General features: G+C 41.4%; 2 protein-coding genes across 2 annotated transcripts; one reads left to right on the forward strand and one right to left on the reverse strand.

The window, feature by feature from the left end:
- The first annotated feature begins 591 nt into the window (after window positions 1-591).
- Window positions 592-5,228, forward strand: LOC118367829 (IGF-like family receptor 1). The gene is made up of 7 exons (XM_035751518.2): window positions 592-800; window positions 910-1,105; window positions 1,244-1,283; window positions 1,538-1,667; window positions 1,833-1,934; window positions 2,079-2,186; window positions 2,998-5,228. Exons 1-7 carry the CDS (start codon window positions 698-700, stop codon window positions 3,309-3,311), a joined length of 993 nt encoding a protein of 330 aa, XP_035607411.1. The 5' UTR covers window positions 592-697; the 3' UTR covers window positions 3,312-5,228.
- A 6,717-nt stretch (window positions 5,229-11,945) lies between these two features.
- Window positions 11,946-14,699, reverse strand: LOC127915212 (histone-lysine N-methyltransferase 2B-like). The gene is made up of 4 exons (XM_052494700.1): window positions 14,470-14,699; window positions 13,714-13,821; window positions 13,097-13,180; window positions 11,946-12,376 (listed from the first exon to the last, which is right to left on the reverse strand). The coding sequence occupies exons 1-4, from the start codon at window positions 14,643-14,645 to the stop codon at window positions 12,181-12,183; spliced, it is 564 nt and encodes a 187-aa protein (XP_052350660.1). The 5' UTR covers window positions 14,646-14,699; the 3' UTR covers window positions 11,946-12,180.
- Window positions 14,700-15,567: the final 868 nt, after the last annotated feature.

Here is a 15,567-nt window from a genome sequence, read left to right on the forward strand (position 1 = left end):
TGAGGATCCTCAACTGCCTTTAACTAATGAATAAGATGAACAAATAACTTAGACTGCATTTACACAGGCAGCCCAATTCTGATCTTAAAAAAAAAAAAATGGTTGTAATCCGGGCCCCACCCCCATCCCCATCCCAAAGCACTGACAGGCGGCCCAGTCCTCGTGCAGTAGTCCCTCCCAGCTGCAGTCAGAGCAGGAGATGTTCACCCCTCTGTGTCCAGACTGCAAATGAATAGCACATGCGGGAAGCCGCCGCTGGCTGATCCCGCCCTGGCATACATTCCGGGAGGGAATATAAAAAACCAAAATTTAAAAAAATAAAATAAGTAACTCGGTCAGTGTCTCTTTTGCAGGTCCCAAGCCCAGATAAAGGAGGAGGGTTGGAATTGTGACATAAAAATAAAAAAAATCGAAAGAAGAAAGTTCATCTGTAGTTCAAAACATATTTAGGGTGTTTTTTACTCACTTTTTGTCTCTCCCCACGACATTATTCCTCTCTTCTACAGCGTCCATCACAATTACATGCACATTGTCAATTATGCAAATTAGGCAATGACGTCATTTGGCGACTTTTAGGACAGCCAATGGCTACTTTCCTTACTGAGGAGTTGGCAACACTGAATTACTGAGACAGAGGGTTGCTGTTTCGTTTCCACTAACAGAGCCTAGTCTATTCCTTACCTCTTCTCTGAACGAAATGGACCACTATTCTCATAATTGCTCTGATGACTTGGATACATTTTGGGATGAGTTGAGTAATACATGTGTGCCATGTCATCAACATAATCCGATCCGACCAGGTAAACTCGACATGCTGCAAAGATAACTTGATTTAAAATAAAGATTTAGATGTTTTTCTGTGCACAGCGGACACTTGTAGTCTACAAACAATGATACATTTTTGACCAGGGTACGAATTTAGTCCAAACTGTGGCAGGCATGATGATGGGGGAAGATCGGAAATACCGTATCGACCGTGTGTCGCCGCCCAGAGCTTCAATAACGGGAGCTTCGTGAAATGCCAACCCTGTTCTCGCTGCGCTCCAAATCATCAAAACCTGTCCGAATGCAACGAAACGACAGACACGCAATGCTGCGTAACGAGGTGAGCGCAAATTATCTCTGGGTTGGCTTCAAATCTTCATAGGAAAAGAAAGGATGGCCATTTGTTTTCAATCTGGTGCTGAAACTATGGGTGCTTGGTTGTTTGAGTAAAATGTTTAACTGTAGACCCTATGTCTAGGGACCAGACACGGTGTTGGAAAGGAGCCCTGAGTACCACGGTGAGTTTCACCTATGACGATGAAGCTGATGAAGAGCGTTTGTGTGCTAGACTTTGAAGACCACTCTAAAATGTATCATGGCTGTTATTAATCTGTGGACTAAATACATCAACAACAGTGCCCCAGGGAGGATATTTATTCACAAATGTTTTCAATTTTGGTCAATGTCTTCTCAATAGGGCAATGAGCAAACAAAACAAATGTATTACATTAGGAATGACAAAGTTAATATGTTGACTTCACGTCAATTTCAGACTCAACAGGTCCAATGGTCAACAACATTAAGGGTCCAAGTGTCAACATCAAATCCCACCACTGCCAAACACATTGATCCAAGATTACATGGTGATTCTGTAACTTCACATGTCAACCATCAGACTGCATGTAAGTTCCAACCCCCAAATATGAGCCATTTTAGAAGTAATTTATAAGGTACTGAGTTTGATAATACCAGTCCTTCACCATTCAAAAAGATGACTAAACTGTTTTGTTAGGATACTGCTGAACATGTCTAACTGCTCATTGTCACGCTCCTCTGTGTTCTTTCAGGGATAGTGCTTACCCTCATCTTGGTTTTCTCTGTACTTGCATTTCTCTTATTCATCTATATTAAGACGAGAAGGAGAAGATCAATACCTTTTAGCTTCAGAGGTGAGCAGGATGATGAACATTAGGGAGAATTAAAAAATGAAAACTGTCAGGCTGCTTAAAACTGCTCTAGCTCTTCCATTTGCCGTACTCTGTGTAAAAAGCACTTTTTTCCTGTCCTGTTTGAATGGTTGTGGTTTGACACAGATGAGGAGAATACCCACCAACGGTCACGGAGCAGTAAGACAACAGCAGCTGTCAATGAAGAGGTTGCTCTGCTACAGTCAGAGACCAGGAGCCTGGAGGACATTTTGAGTGAGTTATTAAGTGCTATTACTAATAGAGCTACTACCAGTCTGTTATTCATTGGTATTACCAGTACCTCTACATCACTACTCTTCCATAAGTTGCAAAAAGGCTGGAGGTTTCAGTGCGCCACCTGAATTTCAGCACAAATCTCCCATGATATGGGTCCCTTGTCTTTTTTAAATATTTTAAGTAGAAATTGTGCCCCATATTTAATTTTAAACGTCTGTTATATTAAATGAAGTGCCCTTTAATGTAGACCACATGGATAATTCAATGAAGACTGAAAAGATGTTCAATGTTTCTTTTGAAGCAATTACTTAAAGGAACAGTTTAACATCTAATAGTCAAATCATAGTGTAAAAGCGGGTGAGCTGGTTCTACTGTCAATTTTATGGTGGAAAACTGAGTGGGTCGAGCAGAACACGTCAACCCTGTTACCCAACAGTTTACATTGTGAAGCTTGCATTCAATTGCCCCTCCCTGTTACACACAAGCTTCCATTCACCCTGTCAAAAGGGGATTTTTGGCTGATTTAAGACAATCGTCAATCATGTTACATTATTTGGCACTTAATATAGTCATTATTTTATTTAACCTCGTGATGGGAAAACGTGTTTTTGATTAAGTTGACAGTGTGCTTTTCATGACAGAATGTTATAATCAGATTTTTTTTAAACCAAGTTACACTACCCAAAAGGGACTCATTTAGTGGAACGACCCATTAATACTTGATTTACGTATTTGGCTCTGGATTGACAGAAGTCAACATTCCAGACACATCACTCACCCGTAGTGATATTTCCCCATGTCTTACCAGGTTCTGACCTCCAGTCTGCGCCACTGCAGACGGTTCTGGACAACCTGGATGTTCTAGAGGAGCTTGTGATCCTGCTGGACCCGGAGATCCCTGGGGTGAAGAACACCAGCCACCTAGCATCTCGCTGCTCCTTCCCCGCCACCTGGATTACCTACACCTACTCCCTGAGGGAGAGCAAGAGCCCCCTGAGGGCCGTGCTGGAGGGGGTCACCACCAAACACCCAGAGTGGACTGTAGGACACCTGGCCAGGTTGCTGAGAGAGATGGACCGGAACGACGCAGTGGTGGTGCTCAGCTTGCTTAAGGTTGTCTAGTCTGGATGTGTTGGGTCCAGAAGAGATGGCTCCATCCAGATACAACTGCGAGTCTCTACCCCCTGCCAACTCACAGATATGTGACTCGTTTCAGGAAACTAGGCGTATGTCACGACTTCACAGGAGAGGCATTTTCCTGGGGGACACCGAAGTCCCAAGGCAGTGATTGGGAACACTGCTCCTTTGCATTAAGGTTCAAAAAAGATATTTATCTTCGATAACATGGCACTTAAAGCAAGGATGGTAAACCCTGTGTCCAGGCCAAGTTCCCAACCGTGGCCAACTAATCATTATCATCTTATGTCAAATGTATTATCACCAACTAATGATATTGCTTTATTTATACATTGCATGTTATATAAATGACATTTCAGCATTTATTTGTTTCAAACTCTTTTCGATTGACCAAGTCTGATTTTTAGGCATATAACATAAAATAAAAGTGCATAGAAAAATTAAACTGGTTTAGAAATATGTATACAATTATTTACAAACTCAGGGTTTATTCGTACAAGGTAACAAAGACAAGTTCACACATATTTTCATGTCTTTAACACTTTGTTATACTTTAAAATAACCCTACCATATAGAACATACAGCTTTCTGAACCAGTTCTGGGAGAGATCGTCATGGTAACTTCAGGTTTCCAACTAGTGCTTTGCATGTTTCATGGAACACACAGGCCAGCTCTGCAGGACATTAAAACCAAGTTACTCTTATTTTGTCATCATCCTCTTTTTTGCATTAGTATTCTTTAACATCTGTCAGAGCAACTGAGGTAGAATCCTGGCAAGAGGTTAGGGAGTGGAGTGGGCATAGAGAAACCTGCTCTGAGCATTGTTACAACATCAGTTTTTCAGTGAAAAAGGAAGCTAGGTTAAGGATAGCCGTATCCCTGAAAAACAGATGCATCCTGTTATTGGCAAACTCTGCTAAGGGTGTTAGATGATTGACACATGGGAATACAGGCTCCATCCCACTGATTGGTCAGGCAGGCAGATGGGCTAAAGCTCTTCCTAACTGGGTAATAAATTCCAAAAGGACAGTGCTCATTTTCCTTAGAATATTATCTGTACCTTGAAGGGTTCTCTGTAGCACGCAGATGGGAAGAATAGCGTGGACTCATATGCTTGATTTTCTCCTGTTAAGGCCTGCCAAACTTTCTCCATAAAAATTCTACCAGGACAAAAACAATTAAAAAATACCTGCTTTAGAACAATGTCTTGTGTAAAGGCTGAAATGTAATACACAACTGTCCTCAAACATCAAGGTTCAAATAAGAGAAAGAAGTAACAAAGTAAACAAAAAGAGGAAACGAGGGGAGGAGGATTTCCCACTAGACCACCATTTATACAAAGCACAGCTAGTTTCACCAGTCCAAATCTGAACAGAAACATGAATAAATACAACTATTCTAGAGCTCAAGCAATCTATTATTGTAAAGATGTGAACAACAGAGTGTACATTTGATGACTGAACTGACTGACAGCGTTGTCCAAAGTTGTACGACAGCAAATGTTAAGGTGCTGAGTGCATTCTCTCCCTATATTGGTTTTACACCAAGACATTATTCTCTCTTAAAGCCATCCTACAGAGCAACATACAGTACAGTACTGGCCTAATGCTATGCTTGAGATCTCCAGTGCACAGGGGTGCTGTCAGTCCACAGTCAGGTATATATAGAGTTTATAACACATCTCTTAGTGGTGTAACATGGACAGTGTTCCACCCTTTGTGGATGGCAGAGAATGTCAGAAGGAGAAGTCAGTACTTTGTTAACTCCACTGACTGTTGAGAAATATGGAGTCTGGATTTTGTTAATTCACTAAAGATGTGCAACTGTAGGGCAGCAAAGAAGTAGGCCTAATATTATTGCAAAAGGTAATCAGCATTTGCCATGATAGTAATAAAATATATTTTTAAATAAAAAAGAACTACACTCGTCACTCTTGGATTGGGTAGTGTTTGCTACATGCAAAAATGGTGAAGGGAAAGTTCTTAAAGATATGATTTAGCTGCAGCAAACTCTTTAAGGGTGACACTGTTATCTAACCGTTTAATTGAACATAATGGAGGTCTCTTCCCCGGTCTGTGCAACAGGGAAGTGGAGAATGGATAGAAAAATAGGTATTATTTGCTGGGTCTCTGACCTAGGAACCACAAAGTCTATGGCCCATCATATCTAGCACCATGGTTCTATGAACAGTCAACGGAAAGCAAATATGTACAACCTGACGCATGATGTGTTCTGTGAAAAATAATTTCAAATAAATAAAACGATGATTAAAGTAAAGATAGCTATATCTCTAAGGGATCAACTAGAAAGGATGGAGCCAACATGATCATGGGTGTCGAAAAAATAAAAAATCCCCCGCCTCCTGACAAAAAAAGATAAGGAATCTCTCCAAGTCTAGCTTATCAGGTCCACCCGCATGTCCCTGTGTGGCGCTCCTCTTCCCTCTTGCTCCCCATCTCCTGGCCCTGGTTCCTCTCCCAGTCTCTTCGTAGTGGCTCATCTTCCCCTGTATCATCTCCTCCTCCAGAGCCGATTCACCTCTGTTGTCTTCCCATGTTGCCTCTGCTCTCTTACCCCTCCCTAGCATCTTGCTCACCCTTCTGGGACTGAGGCAGTCCCACGTCGTCCTGCCCCTAGTTGAGGAAGCATCTACATTTCTGGGCTCCGTAGTTGCAGTTGAGCTTGCTTGCTGGGTCTTTGATGGGGAACTTGTTTCATTAATCTAATGACTGTTATTTAATCTGTTAACTATGTTTAATTGTTACCCGATTAAATAATTCTGTAACAATTAACTCATTAGGATTTGGGCCACCATGGAAGAGGTTGTTTAAAGTGTTACCATCATGAAAACTGAACTCATATAAGATATACATCTACAGTGCCTTGAAAAAGTATTCGGCCCCCTTGAACTTTGCGACCTTTTTCCACATTTCAGGCTTCAAACATAAAGATATAAAACTATTTTTTTGTGAAGAATCAACAACAAGTGGGACACAATCATGAAGTGGAATGACATTTATTGGATATTTCAAACTTTTTTAACAAATCAAAAACTCACAAATTGGGCGTGCAAAATTATTCAGCCCCCTTAAGTTAATACTTTGTAGCGCCACCTTTTGCTGCGATTACAGCTGTAAGTCGCTTGGGGTATGTCTCTATCAGTTTTGCACATCGAGAGACTGACATTTTTTCCCATTCCTCCTTGCAAAACAGCTCGAGCTCAGTGAGGTTGGATGGAGAGCATTTGTGAACAGCAGTTTTCAGTTCTTTCCACAGATTCTCGATTGGATTCAGGTCTGGACTATGACTTGGCCATTCTAACACCTGGATATGTTTATTTTTGAACCATTCCATTGTAGATTTTGCTTTATGTTTTGGATCATTGTCTTGTTGGAAGACAAATCTCCGTCCCAGTCTCAGGTCTTTTGCAGACTCCATCAGGTTTTCTTCCAGAATGGTCCTGTATTTGGCTCCATCCATCTTCCCTGTCCCTGCTGAAGAAAAGCAGGCCCAAACCATGATGCTGCCACCACCATGTTTGACAGTGGGGATGGTGTGTTCAGGGTGATGAGCTGTGTTGCTTTTACGCCAAACATAACGTTTTGCATTGTTGCCAAAAGTTCAATTTTGGTTTCATCTGACCAGAGCACCTTCTTCCACATGTTTGGTGTGTCTCCCAGGTGGCTTGTGGCAAACTTTAAACAACACTTTTATGGATATCTGTAAAAAATGGCTTTCTTCTTGCCACTCTTCCATAAAGGCCAGATTTGTGCAATATACGACTGATTGTTGTCCTATGGACAGAGTCTCCCACCTCAGCTGTAGATCTCTGCAGTTCATCCAGAGTGATCATGGGCCTCTTGGCTGCATCTCTGATCAGTCTTCTCCTTGTATGAGCTGAAAGTTTAGAGGGACGGCCAGGTCTTGGTAGATTTGCAGTGGTCTGATACTCCTTCCATTTCAATATTATCGCTTGCACAGTGCTCCTTGGGATGTTTAAAGCTGGGGAAATATTTTTGTATCCAAATCCGGCATTAAACTTCTTCAAAACAGTATCTCGGACCTGCCTGGTGTGTTCCTTGTTCTTCATGATGCTCTCTGCGCTTTTAACAGACCTCTGAGACTATCACAGTGCAGGTGCATTTATACGGAGACTTGATTACACACAGGTGGATTGTATTTATCATCATTAGTCATTTAGGTCAACATTGGATCATTCAGAGATCCTCACTGAACTTCTGGAGAGAGTTTGCTGCACTGAAAGTAAAGGGGCTGAATAATTTTGCACGCCCAATTTTTCAGTTTTTGATTTGTTAAAAAAGTTTGAAATATCCAATAAATGTCGTTCCACTTCATGATTGTGTCCCACTTGTTGTTGATTCTTCACAAAGAAATACAGTTTTATGTCTTTATGTGATTGTGTCCCACCTTGTTGTTGATTCTTCACAAAAAAATACAGTTTTATATCTTTATGTTTGAAGCCTGAAATGTGGCAAAAGGTCGCAAAGTTCAAGGGGGCCGAATACTTTCGCAAGGCACTGTATTTCAACGATAAACAGTCCTCTTATTAATCATTACCTCATCATATTATCATTCTGAACAGTTGAAACCTCATGCATCTGCAAAAACCCCAGCCTTACTTCAGTACTACACAAATGAGTTTAATTGTCTATTTACTAGCTAACTAAATAATAACAGGATAACATACACACTTAATACATGAGACAAAGGTCCCTAGCGGACTTCTACAATATACTGTCTTTTTACACAACAACATGGAGAGAAAGAGAAAAAGATACTTATCTTTGATACATTTTAGAACTTTTCTGACATTAATCATATACAGTTGAAGTCGGAAGTTTACATACACCTTAGCCAAATACATCTAAACTCAGATTTTCACAATTCCTGACATTTAATCTTAGTACAAATTCCATGTCTTAGGTCAGTTAGAATCACCACTTTATTTTAAGAATGTGAAATGTCAGAATAATAGTAGAGGGAATGTTTTATTTCAGCTTTTATTTTTTTCATCACATCCCCAGATGGTCAGATGTTTACATACACTCAATTAGTATTTGGTAGCATTGCCTTTAAATTGTTTAACGTGGGTCAAACATTTCGGGTAGCCTTCCAAAAGCTTCCCACACTAAGTTGGGTGAATTTTGGCCTATTCCTCCTGACAGAGCTGGTGTAACTGAGTCAGGTTTGTAGGCCTCAAGGCTCGCACACGCTTTTTCAGTTCTGCCCACAAATCTTCTATAGGATTGAGGTCAGGGCTTTGTGATGGCCACTCCAATACCTTGACTTTGTTGTCCTTAAGCCATTTTGCCAAACTTTGGAAGTATGCTTGGGGTCATTGTCCATTTGTAAGACCCATTTGCGACCAAGCTTTAACTTCCTGACTGATGTCTTGAGATGTTGCTTCAATATATCAACATAATATTCCTCCCTCATGATGCCATCTATTTTGTGAAGTGTACCAGTCCCTCCAGCAGCAAAGCACCCCCACAACATGATGCTGCCACCCCGTGCTTCACGGTTGGGATGGTGTTCTTCGGCTTGCAAGCCTCCCCCTTTTTCCTCCAAACATAATGATGGTCATTATGGCCAAACAGTTCTATTTTTGTTTCATCAGACCATAGGACATTTCTCCAAAAAGTACAATCTTTGTCCCCATGTGCAGTTGCAAACCGTAGTCTGGCTTTTTTATGGCGGTTTTGGAGCAGTGGCTTCTTCCTTGCTGAGCGGCCTTTCGGATTATGTCGATATAGGACTCGTTTTACTGTGGATATAGATACTTTTGTGTCCATTTCCTCCAGCATCTTCACAAGGTCCTTTGCTGTTGTTCTGTGATTGATTTGCACTTTTCGCACCAAAGTACGTTCATCTCTAGGAGACAGAACGCGTCTTCTTCCTGAGTGGTATGACGGCAGCGTGGTCCCATGGCGTTTGGCAATTGCTCCCAATAATGAATCAGACTTGTGGAGGTCTACTATTTTTTCTCTGAAGCTGATTTCTTTTGATTTTCCCATGATGTCAAGCAAAGAGGCAATGAGTTTGAAGGTAGGCCTTGAAATACATCCACAGGTGATCTTCCAATTGACTCAAAATTATGTCAGAAACTTCTAAAGCCATGACATCATTTTCTGGAATTTTCCAAGCTGTTTAAAGGCACAGACAACTTAGTCTATGTAAACTTCTGACCCACTGGAATTGTGCTACAGTGGGTCAGTGAAATAATCTGTCTGTAAACAATTGTTGGAAAATTACTTGTGTCATGCACAAAGTAGATGTCCCAACCGACTTGCCAAAGCTATAGTTAGAACTTGTTGAGGATAGGGGGAAGTATTTTCACTTTGGATGAATTGCATGCCCATAGTGAACTGCATCCTACTCTGTCCTAGATTGCTAATATATGCATATTATTATTACTATTGGATAGAAAACACTCTGAAGTTTCTAAAACTGTTTGAATTATGTCTGTGAGTATAACAGAACTCATCGGGCAGGCAATCTTCCAAACAAGAAGTGAAATTCTGAATGTGGGTCAACTTTGACGTCATCGCCCCCTCCTTTCCCAACAAGATATGGATCTGGTAGCACTTCCTACGCCTTCCACTAGATGTCCTCATTCAGTAGAAAGTGGAATGGAGCATTTGCTGTGACCGAATTGGAGGGGAAATAGTCACTATCCCGACAGAATGCCATTTTCCTGTGGCGCATTTCTCTGTGGGTGCTACTGCCGTTCCATTTGGCTGCAGCTGAAAACGTATGATCCGGTTGGAACGTTATTGGATATATTTGAAAATAACATCCTGTAGATTGATTCTCTACTTAGTTTGACCAGTTTATTCGACCTGGAATATATCTTTCTGAAGTTTTCGTGCGAGTTGTCCTGGACCAGCAGTCAGTTTTTGGGCACGTGAGCTGAAAGTGGTAGCATATGCAGCTAATTGGACACTAGTATTGGACATTATGGAACAAAACAACAATTTATTGTGGAACTAGGACTCCTTGCACTACATTCTGATGAAAGATCATCAAAGGTAAGGGAATATTTATGATGTAATTTCGTATTTCTGTTGACTCCAACATGGCGGAGAAATACTTTTACGTCTGAGCGCCGTCTCAGATTATTGCATGGTAGGCTTTTTCTGTAACGTTTAAAAAAAATCTGACAGAGCAGTTGCATTAGAACCAGTGTATCTTTGATTATATGTAGAACATGTATCTTTAGTCAAAGTTTATGATGAGTATTTCTGTTATCTGGCGTAGCTTTCTATAATTCCTTCGGATATTTTGGAGGCAGTTCTGAACATGGCGTCAATGTAAACCGAGATTTGTGGATATAAATATGCATATTATCGAGCACAACATAAATGTATTGTGTAACATGTCATATGAGTGTCATCAGAGGAAGATTTTCAAAAGGTTAGTGATTCATTTTATCTCTAATCCTACTTTTGTGACTATCTTTGGCTGGAAAAAATGGCTGCGTTTTCCCTTTGATTTGGTGGTGGTCTAACATAAATACATGTTGTGTTTTCGCTGTAAAACATTTTAAAAATCAGATATGATGGGTAGATGAACAAGATGTTTATCTTTCATTTGAGGTATTGGACTTGTTAATGTGTGAAAGTTAAATATTTCTAAAGAATATTTTTGAATTCCCTGCTTCAGCTGAATGGGAGGGTGGAGTTCCCCTTACTACTTGCCATAACAGGTTTAACCAGCAATTTGTGGTGTGGTTGAAAAATGTGTTTTAATGACTCCAACTTAAGTGTATGTAAACTTCCAACTTCAACTGTAGTTTGCACACGAATCGCTGCACCTTTGAAATAAGAAATCATTAATATATTTACGTGCATGTTCCTTTATTTGGTCGGAACCAGCCCTCGTTTGGAAGGTTGTTGGCCTTTCAGTGGAAAACTGTATGGCTCTGATTACCCAAAAGGGGTATCCCTTTTCTCGTCTTCTACTGTTGTTCACTCTGGAAGATAACTAGTCAGCCGTGTCGACGGTTCCCATTGGTGATGAGCTTAGTAGAAAAGTCTAATTTAGATTCCCTTTCTAGATATTTGACTCGATAGCTGTCTCAGTGGTTGTCTGGGAGGTGAGCTTCTAGTCTACACATTGTGTTGATTATTCAGGATTCATACTACTATGGTCTTGAGATGCAGCTTGCCGTCTCTCTGGTCTAAAGGAAGGTGAGTTTATTTCTTCACCTCGTTTTGAGGTTCAAAGTTCCAACCATTTCAAACATGTAGCTACTGCCTCACATTTTCTGGTCTAATGTTAATTTCGTTACCATTTCGTCATGCACTCTGGCCGAAAAGGACGGTTCCATCAGTCTGACATGCTCTCCGACCTCACTCGGGGCTTGGCTACTTACTTATGCACAGTTTATAGGAGATAGATTATCTTATACCTCCTAAAACCACATTAATATCTTAACAACAATACTTTAATCATTGTTCATATTATATGCGCAACGTATTAGATGGAAACTTGACAGATAACGGGGATTTAGTTTGCAAGTTACAGTTTTTTGTCCATAGAGTTTAATGACATCACAAAATGAAAACCAATGTTACATTCATTTTCCATAGCTCTCCACTGACCATTCCCCACATTCTTATGTTAGAATTATTGTTCCATTAGACCGTGTTAGAGTTTCGGGGGGAAAAGTTAACAAAGAGCATTACTTGGGTTAAATACTGGAGGGGGAGAGAAAGTCTACTTACATTTACGACAGGGCTCCCTCCTCCCCTCTTTAGTGGGTGAGAGAAGGTCTGGTTATTGTCAACCATTGCCAGGCTGATCTGACCCATTGTAATCCTCACAGGACAGTCATGACAGTAACCTCCTTGCCCTGGTAGATCTTGCACAAGGCAAAGATGACGATGTGCTTCTGGCCCTCCACGTTGATGACGCGTGAGTAGCAGTTGAGCTCGCACAAGTGGTTGATGAAGCGCCCCGCATTGCTGCGCATCGTGGCGTCCACCACGTCAAAGTCATCGATACGGAACATGTAGCAGCCGATACCCTGTGGAGGAAGGAGGGAAAAGAGACAGAGGACTTAGTTTTAGTTTAAGGAACATGTATTATGTTGGTATCAATAACATGTATTTATTCAAACCCACAATTAGTGGATCCACCAAATAAGGTCTCGTTGGGATGAACCATAGGATTTATGTCGTCTCCGCAAACACACTCTGGACTGATTGAACACCAGTTTCCATAGCTAATCTCCTTGGCTATTCAATTCATTTATTTAGATCTATTTTTATGTATTTATTATCTGACACTGGGTCAATGGGAATTCATGTCACTCATGGTGACATGGTCCTTCTGTAGCTCAGTTGGTAGAGCATGGCGCTTGTAACGCCAGGGTAGTGGGTTCGATTCCCGGGACCACCCATACGTAGAATGTATGCACACATGACTGTAAGTCGCTTTGGATAAAAGCGTCTGCTAAATGGCATATATTATTATTACTCATTTTGCAGCATAATAACAGCCTTCACTATGACACTTCTTGGGGAAGACTTAAAAGGGGAGAAGCAGGAAACATAAACCATGACTCTGTCCCTAGTTTGCTGTGACAGCTGTAGAAAACCACAGTGACTGCTTCCTCTCCAGACAGACCACAAATGATCTATTGTGGGGTCAGTTGGCCACGTCACTGAGAAACACATGAGCTCTTTAGCCCAGAATCATGATCATAGTCACAGGCTCTGGGGATCAGGACTAGTTGTGTGCTGACCTGTACACGCCTACAGCCTCCTTAGATGTCCTCTCCAGATGTCTGAAGCGCATGGCAATGGGGAGGTCCAAGCTAGTGGCACGTCTAGGAGAAAAGGGATAAGCAGAGAAGATGACAATGTGCTTCTGACCTTTCACGTTGAACTCTGAGAAAAGAGTCACTAGAAACTAAGACAAGAGGGTAGAACACATTTGTAACGTTGCTTGATTGGGGGAGGTAGTTGCAGAAATGACGGAATGGTTTAGTCCAACCACAAAGATCACTTTAGGGGAGTTACAAATACAGGAATGGACAACATTTCAATAGTGAATTAGTCACAGCTATAAAAACGATTGTGTAAACCTGTAGCTGTACAGCTGGCTCCTTTGTTACTCATCAGGCTGAAGGAATGTATTGATATGTCTACCAACTAAAAAATTGATCATTTGTTGATGTGAGTTGAGTTGTTTTTCAAAGGAACAACATTTGCGGCCATGTAAAACAAGTTCTAAGAATGTTCCGCTAGACAAGATCTTTTATGGACTAGCTACTGCAGTATTTAAGCCAAAGGTTCCTTTTTTAAGATATTAGCTAGCTTCCTTTGCGATGGCCAGCATACAATAACTCTGTAATCTGACCTTGTGGATTTGAGTGGGACTTCATCCTCCTCCTCATCGTAGGGGTTGATGTCAGGGAGCTGGCGGTGCTGGGAAGCCAGGAAGTTGAACATGTCGAAGGTGGACTTCCTGTAAGAGAAGACAGGAACAAGGTGTTACGTTACATTTTACAGTATGCAGACTTTCTTTATCATAGTTATTTTGCCCAGCACTGGTGTAGAATTTGGGATGTGGACGTCACCCACACACTCTTCATATGTTAATGAAAGGAGCAGCATAGACGTCATACAGGTCTTATTTCCAGCTTACTCAGACTGTGGAGTTGGAGTTAACACTCACATCGAAACACAACAACCACAGACATCCTTTGTTCCTCTAAACCTGACAGCTGTCTACATTCAAAACAGACATTTCACCAATACTCCACACAGAGAGACCAGCTTCCACTTTGAAGTTGAAAACCACCTACAGAGGGGAACACCCAGATTCTCTAGACATTTGCTAGACAGTGGTATGGGTTTACCAACTGCAAGGTGAGGACAAAGTAATACCTGTTTCCACCATTACACTTGTGGTGATTCACCAATTCTCTGAAATTTCGACTAAGACTCATGATACCTAGGAAGTCTTGGTTGAAATATTAACAAGATATGTAAGATGAGTATGTAAGACAACTTGGACTCAATTTCTGATTTACATTCCAAAATAAACTTCCCTTGTAAATTCTATAATTAACTTCCAGGGCACCTGTAGTGGACAGAACACAGGGACACTGACCTGAGGTAGACCTCAGAGCGGGCACATCCAGAGGGGTTGACAGGCAGGTCCTCCTCTTGGCTGATCTGTTTAAAGAAGCGGAAGGCGTGGCTATGGCAGCGGCGGGCTCCCTGGAGCTGGTCCACCAAGAAGACCACCGTGTCGTGGAGCAGGCCCAGCATACGGACACCTGTCATCCCAGAGAAGGACAGCTGCCTAAGCCTTGCCCCTGCCCGCGCCCCCTGGACAGTCTATCACTACCCTCCAGGCCACTGAGGGAAAGGAGGGGGCAGAAGAATGGAGAGAGAGAGAGAGTAAGGTGTGAGTAACACAGGATAACACAAAAATGTAATTCATATGGAAATTAGCCTACATTTTGTGCTAGATGGTTTTTTACACATGTTAATTCTCGCCAAGTATGAGAACAAGTATTTTTCATAATCTTATATTTAGTCACATGTAGAAATAGTGGGTATTTGTACAGAAATCATTGCCTTGAGTGTTGGGAAATGTAATAATTTCTAAACGAACACTTCACAAATAAGACACATGCAGTCTATTAATTTGCTCTTTCCTCCCTGAAACCTCACCCTCTATGCTGTCTGCCTCCACACTGAAGCCGTCATCGCTTTTGATTTCGAAGCGAAGGTGGGGCTGGTCTCGGCTGGGGGAACACTCATCGTCCTCGTCTGATGGCAGCAGCTCATCATCTGAGCACGATACAGCACCTGGCAGGATGGAAATACCACAGGCTATTTTCAAATCAGGCACACTTGTTTACAGGTATAAGAAGTATCATCAGTCATCATCCTCCAAGTCATCGTCATACAGGCATACTGTTCATACGGCACCATTACACATACAGTGGGGAGAACAAGTATTTGATACACTGCCGATTTGCAGGTTTTCCTGCTTACAAAGCATATAGAGGTCTGTATTTTTATCATAGGTGCACTTCAACTGTGAGAGACGCAATCTAAAACAAAAATCCAGAAAATCACATTGTATGATTTTTAAGTAATTAATTTGCATTTTATTGCATGACATACAGTGGGGCAAAGTATTTAGTCAGCCACCAATTGTGCAAGTTCTCCCACTTAAAAAGATGAGGCCTGTCAT

This window comes from Oncorhynchus keta, chromosome 34, assembly GCF_023373465.1.
Source record: "Oncorhynchus keta strain PuntledgeMale-10-30-2019 chromosome 34, Oket_V2, whole genome shotgun sequence".
NCBI classification, from domain to species: domain Eukaryota; kingdom Metazoa; phylum Chordata; class Actinopteri; order Salmoniformes; family Salmonidae; genus Oncorhynchus; species Oncorhynchus keta.

What these genes read in the sequence shown, in the direction of transcription:
- LOC118367829 (XM_035751518.2), top strand. Translation starts at nt 698, where the DNA reads ATGGACCACTATTCTCATAATTGCTCTGATGACTTGGATACATTTTGG. An exon ending in AAGGAGCCCTGAGTACCACG is followed by an intron (nt 1,284 to 1,537) that starts GTGAGTTTCACC and finishes CGTCAATTTCAG; the next exon opens with ACTCAACAGGTCCAATGGTC. An exon ending in GAGCCTGGAGGACATTTTGA is followed by an intron (nt 2,187 to 2,997) that starts GTGAGTTATTAA and finishes ATGTCTTACCAG; the next exon opens with GTTCTGACCTCCAGTCTGCG.
- LOC127915212 (XM_052494700.1), bottom strand. Translation starts at nt 14,645, where the DNA reads ATGACAGGTGTCCGTATGCTGGGCCTGCTCCACGACACGGTGGTCTTC. An exon ending in GTCCCACTCAAATCCACAAG is followed by an intron (nt 13,181 to 13,713) that starts GTCAGATTACAG and finishes CTTTTCTCCTAG; the next exon opens with ACGTGCCACTAGCTTGGACC. An exon ending in GAGGCTGTAGGCGTGTACAG is followed by an intron (nt 12,377 to 13,096) that starts GTCAGCACACAA and finishes CTTCCTCCACAG; the next exon opens with GGTATCGGCTGCTACATGTT.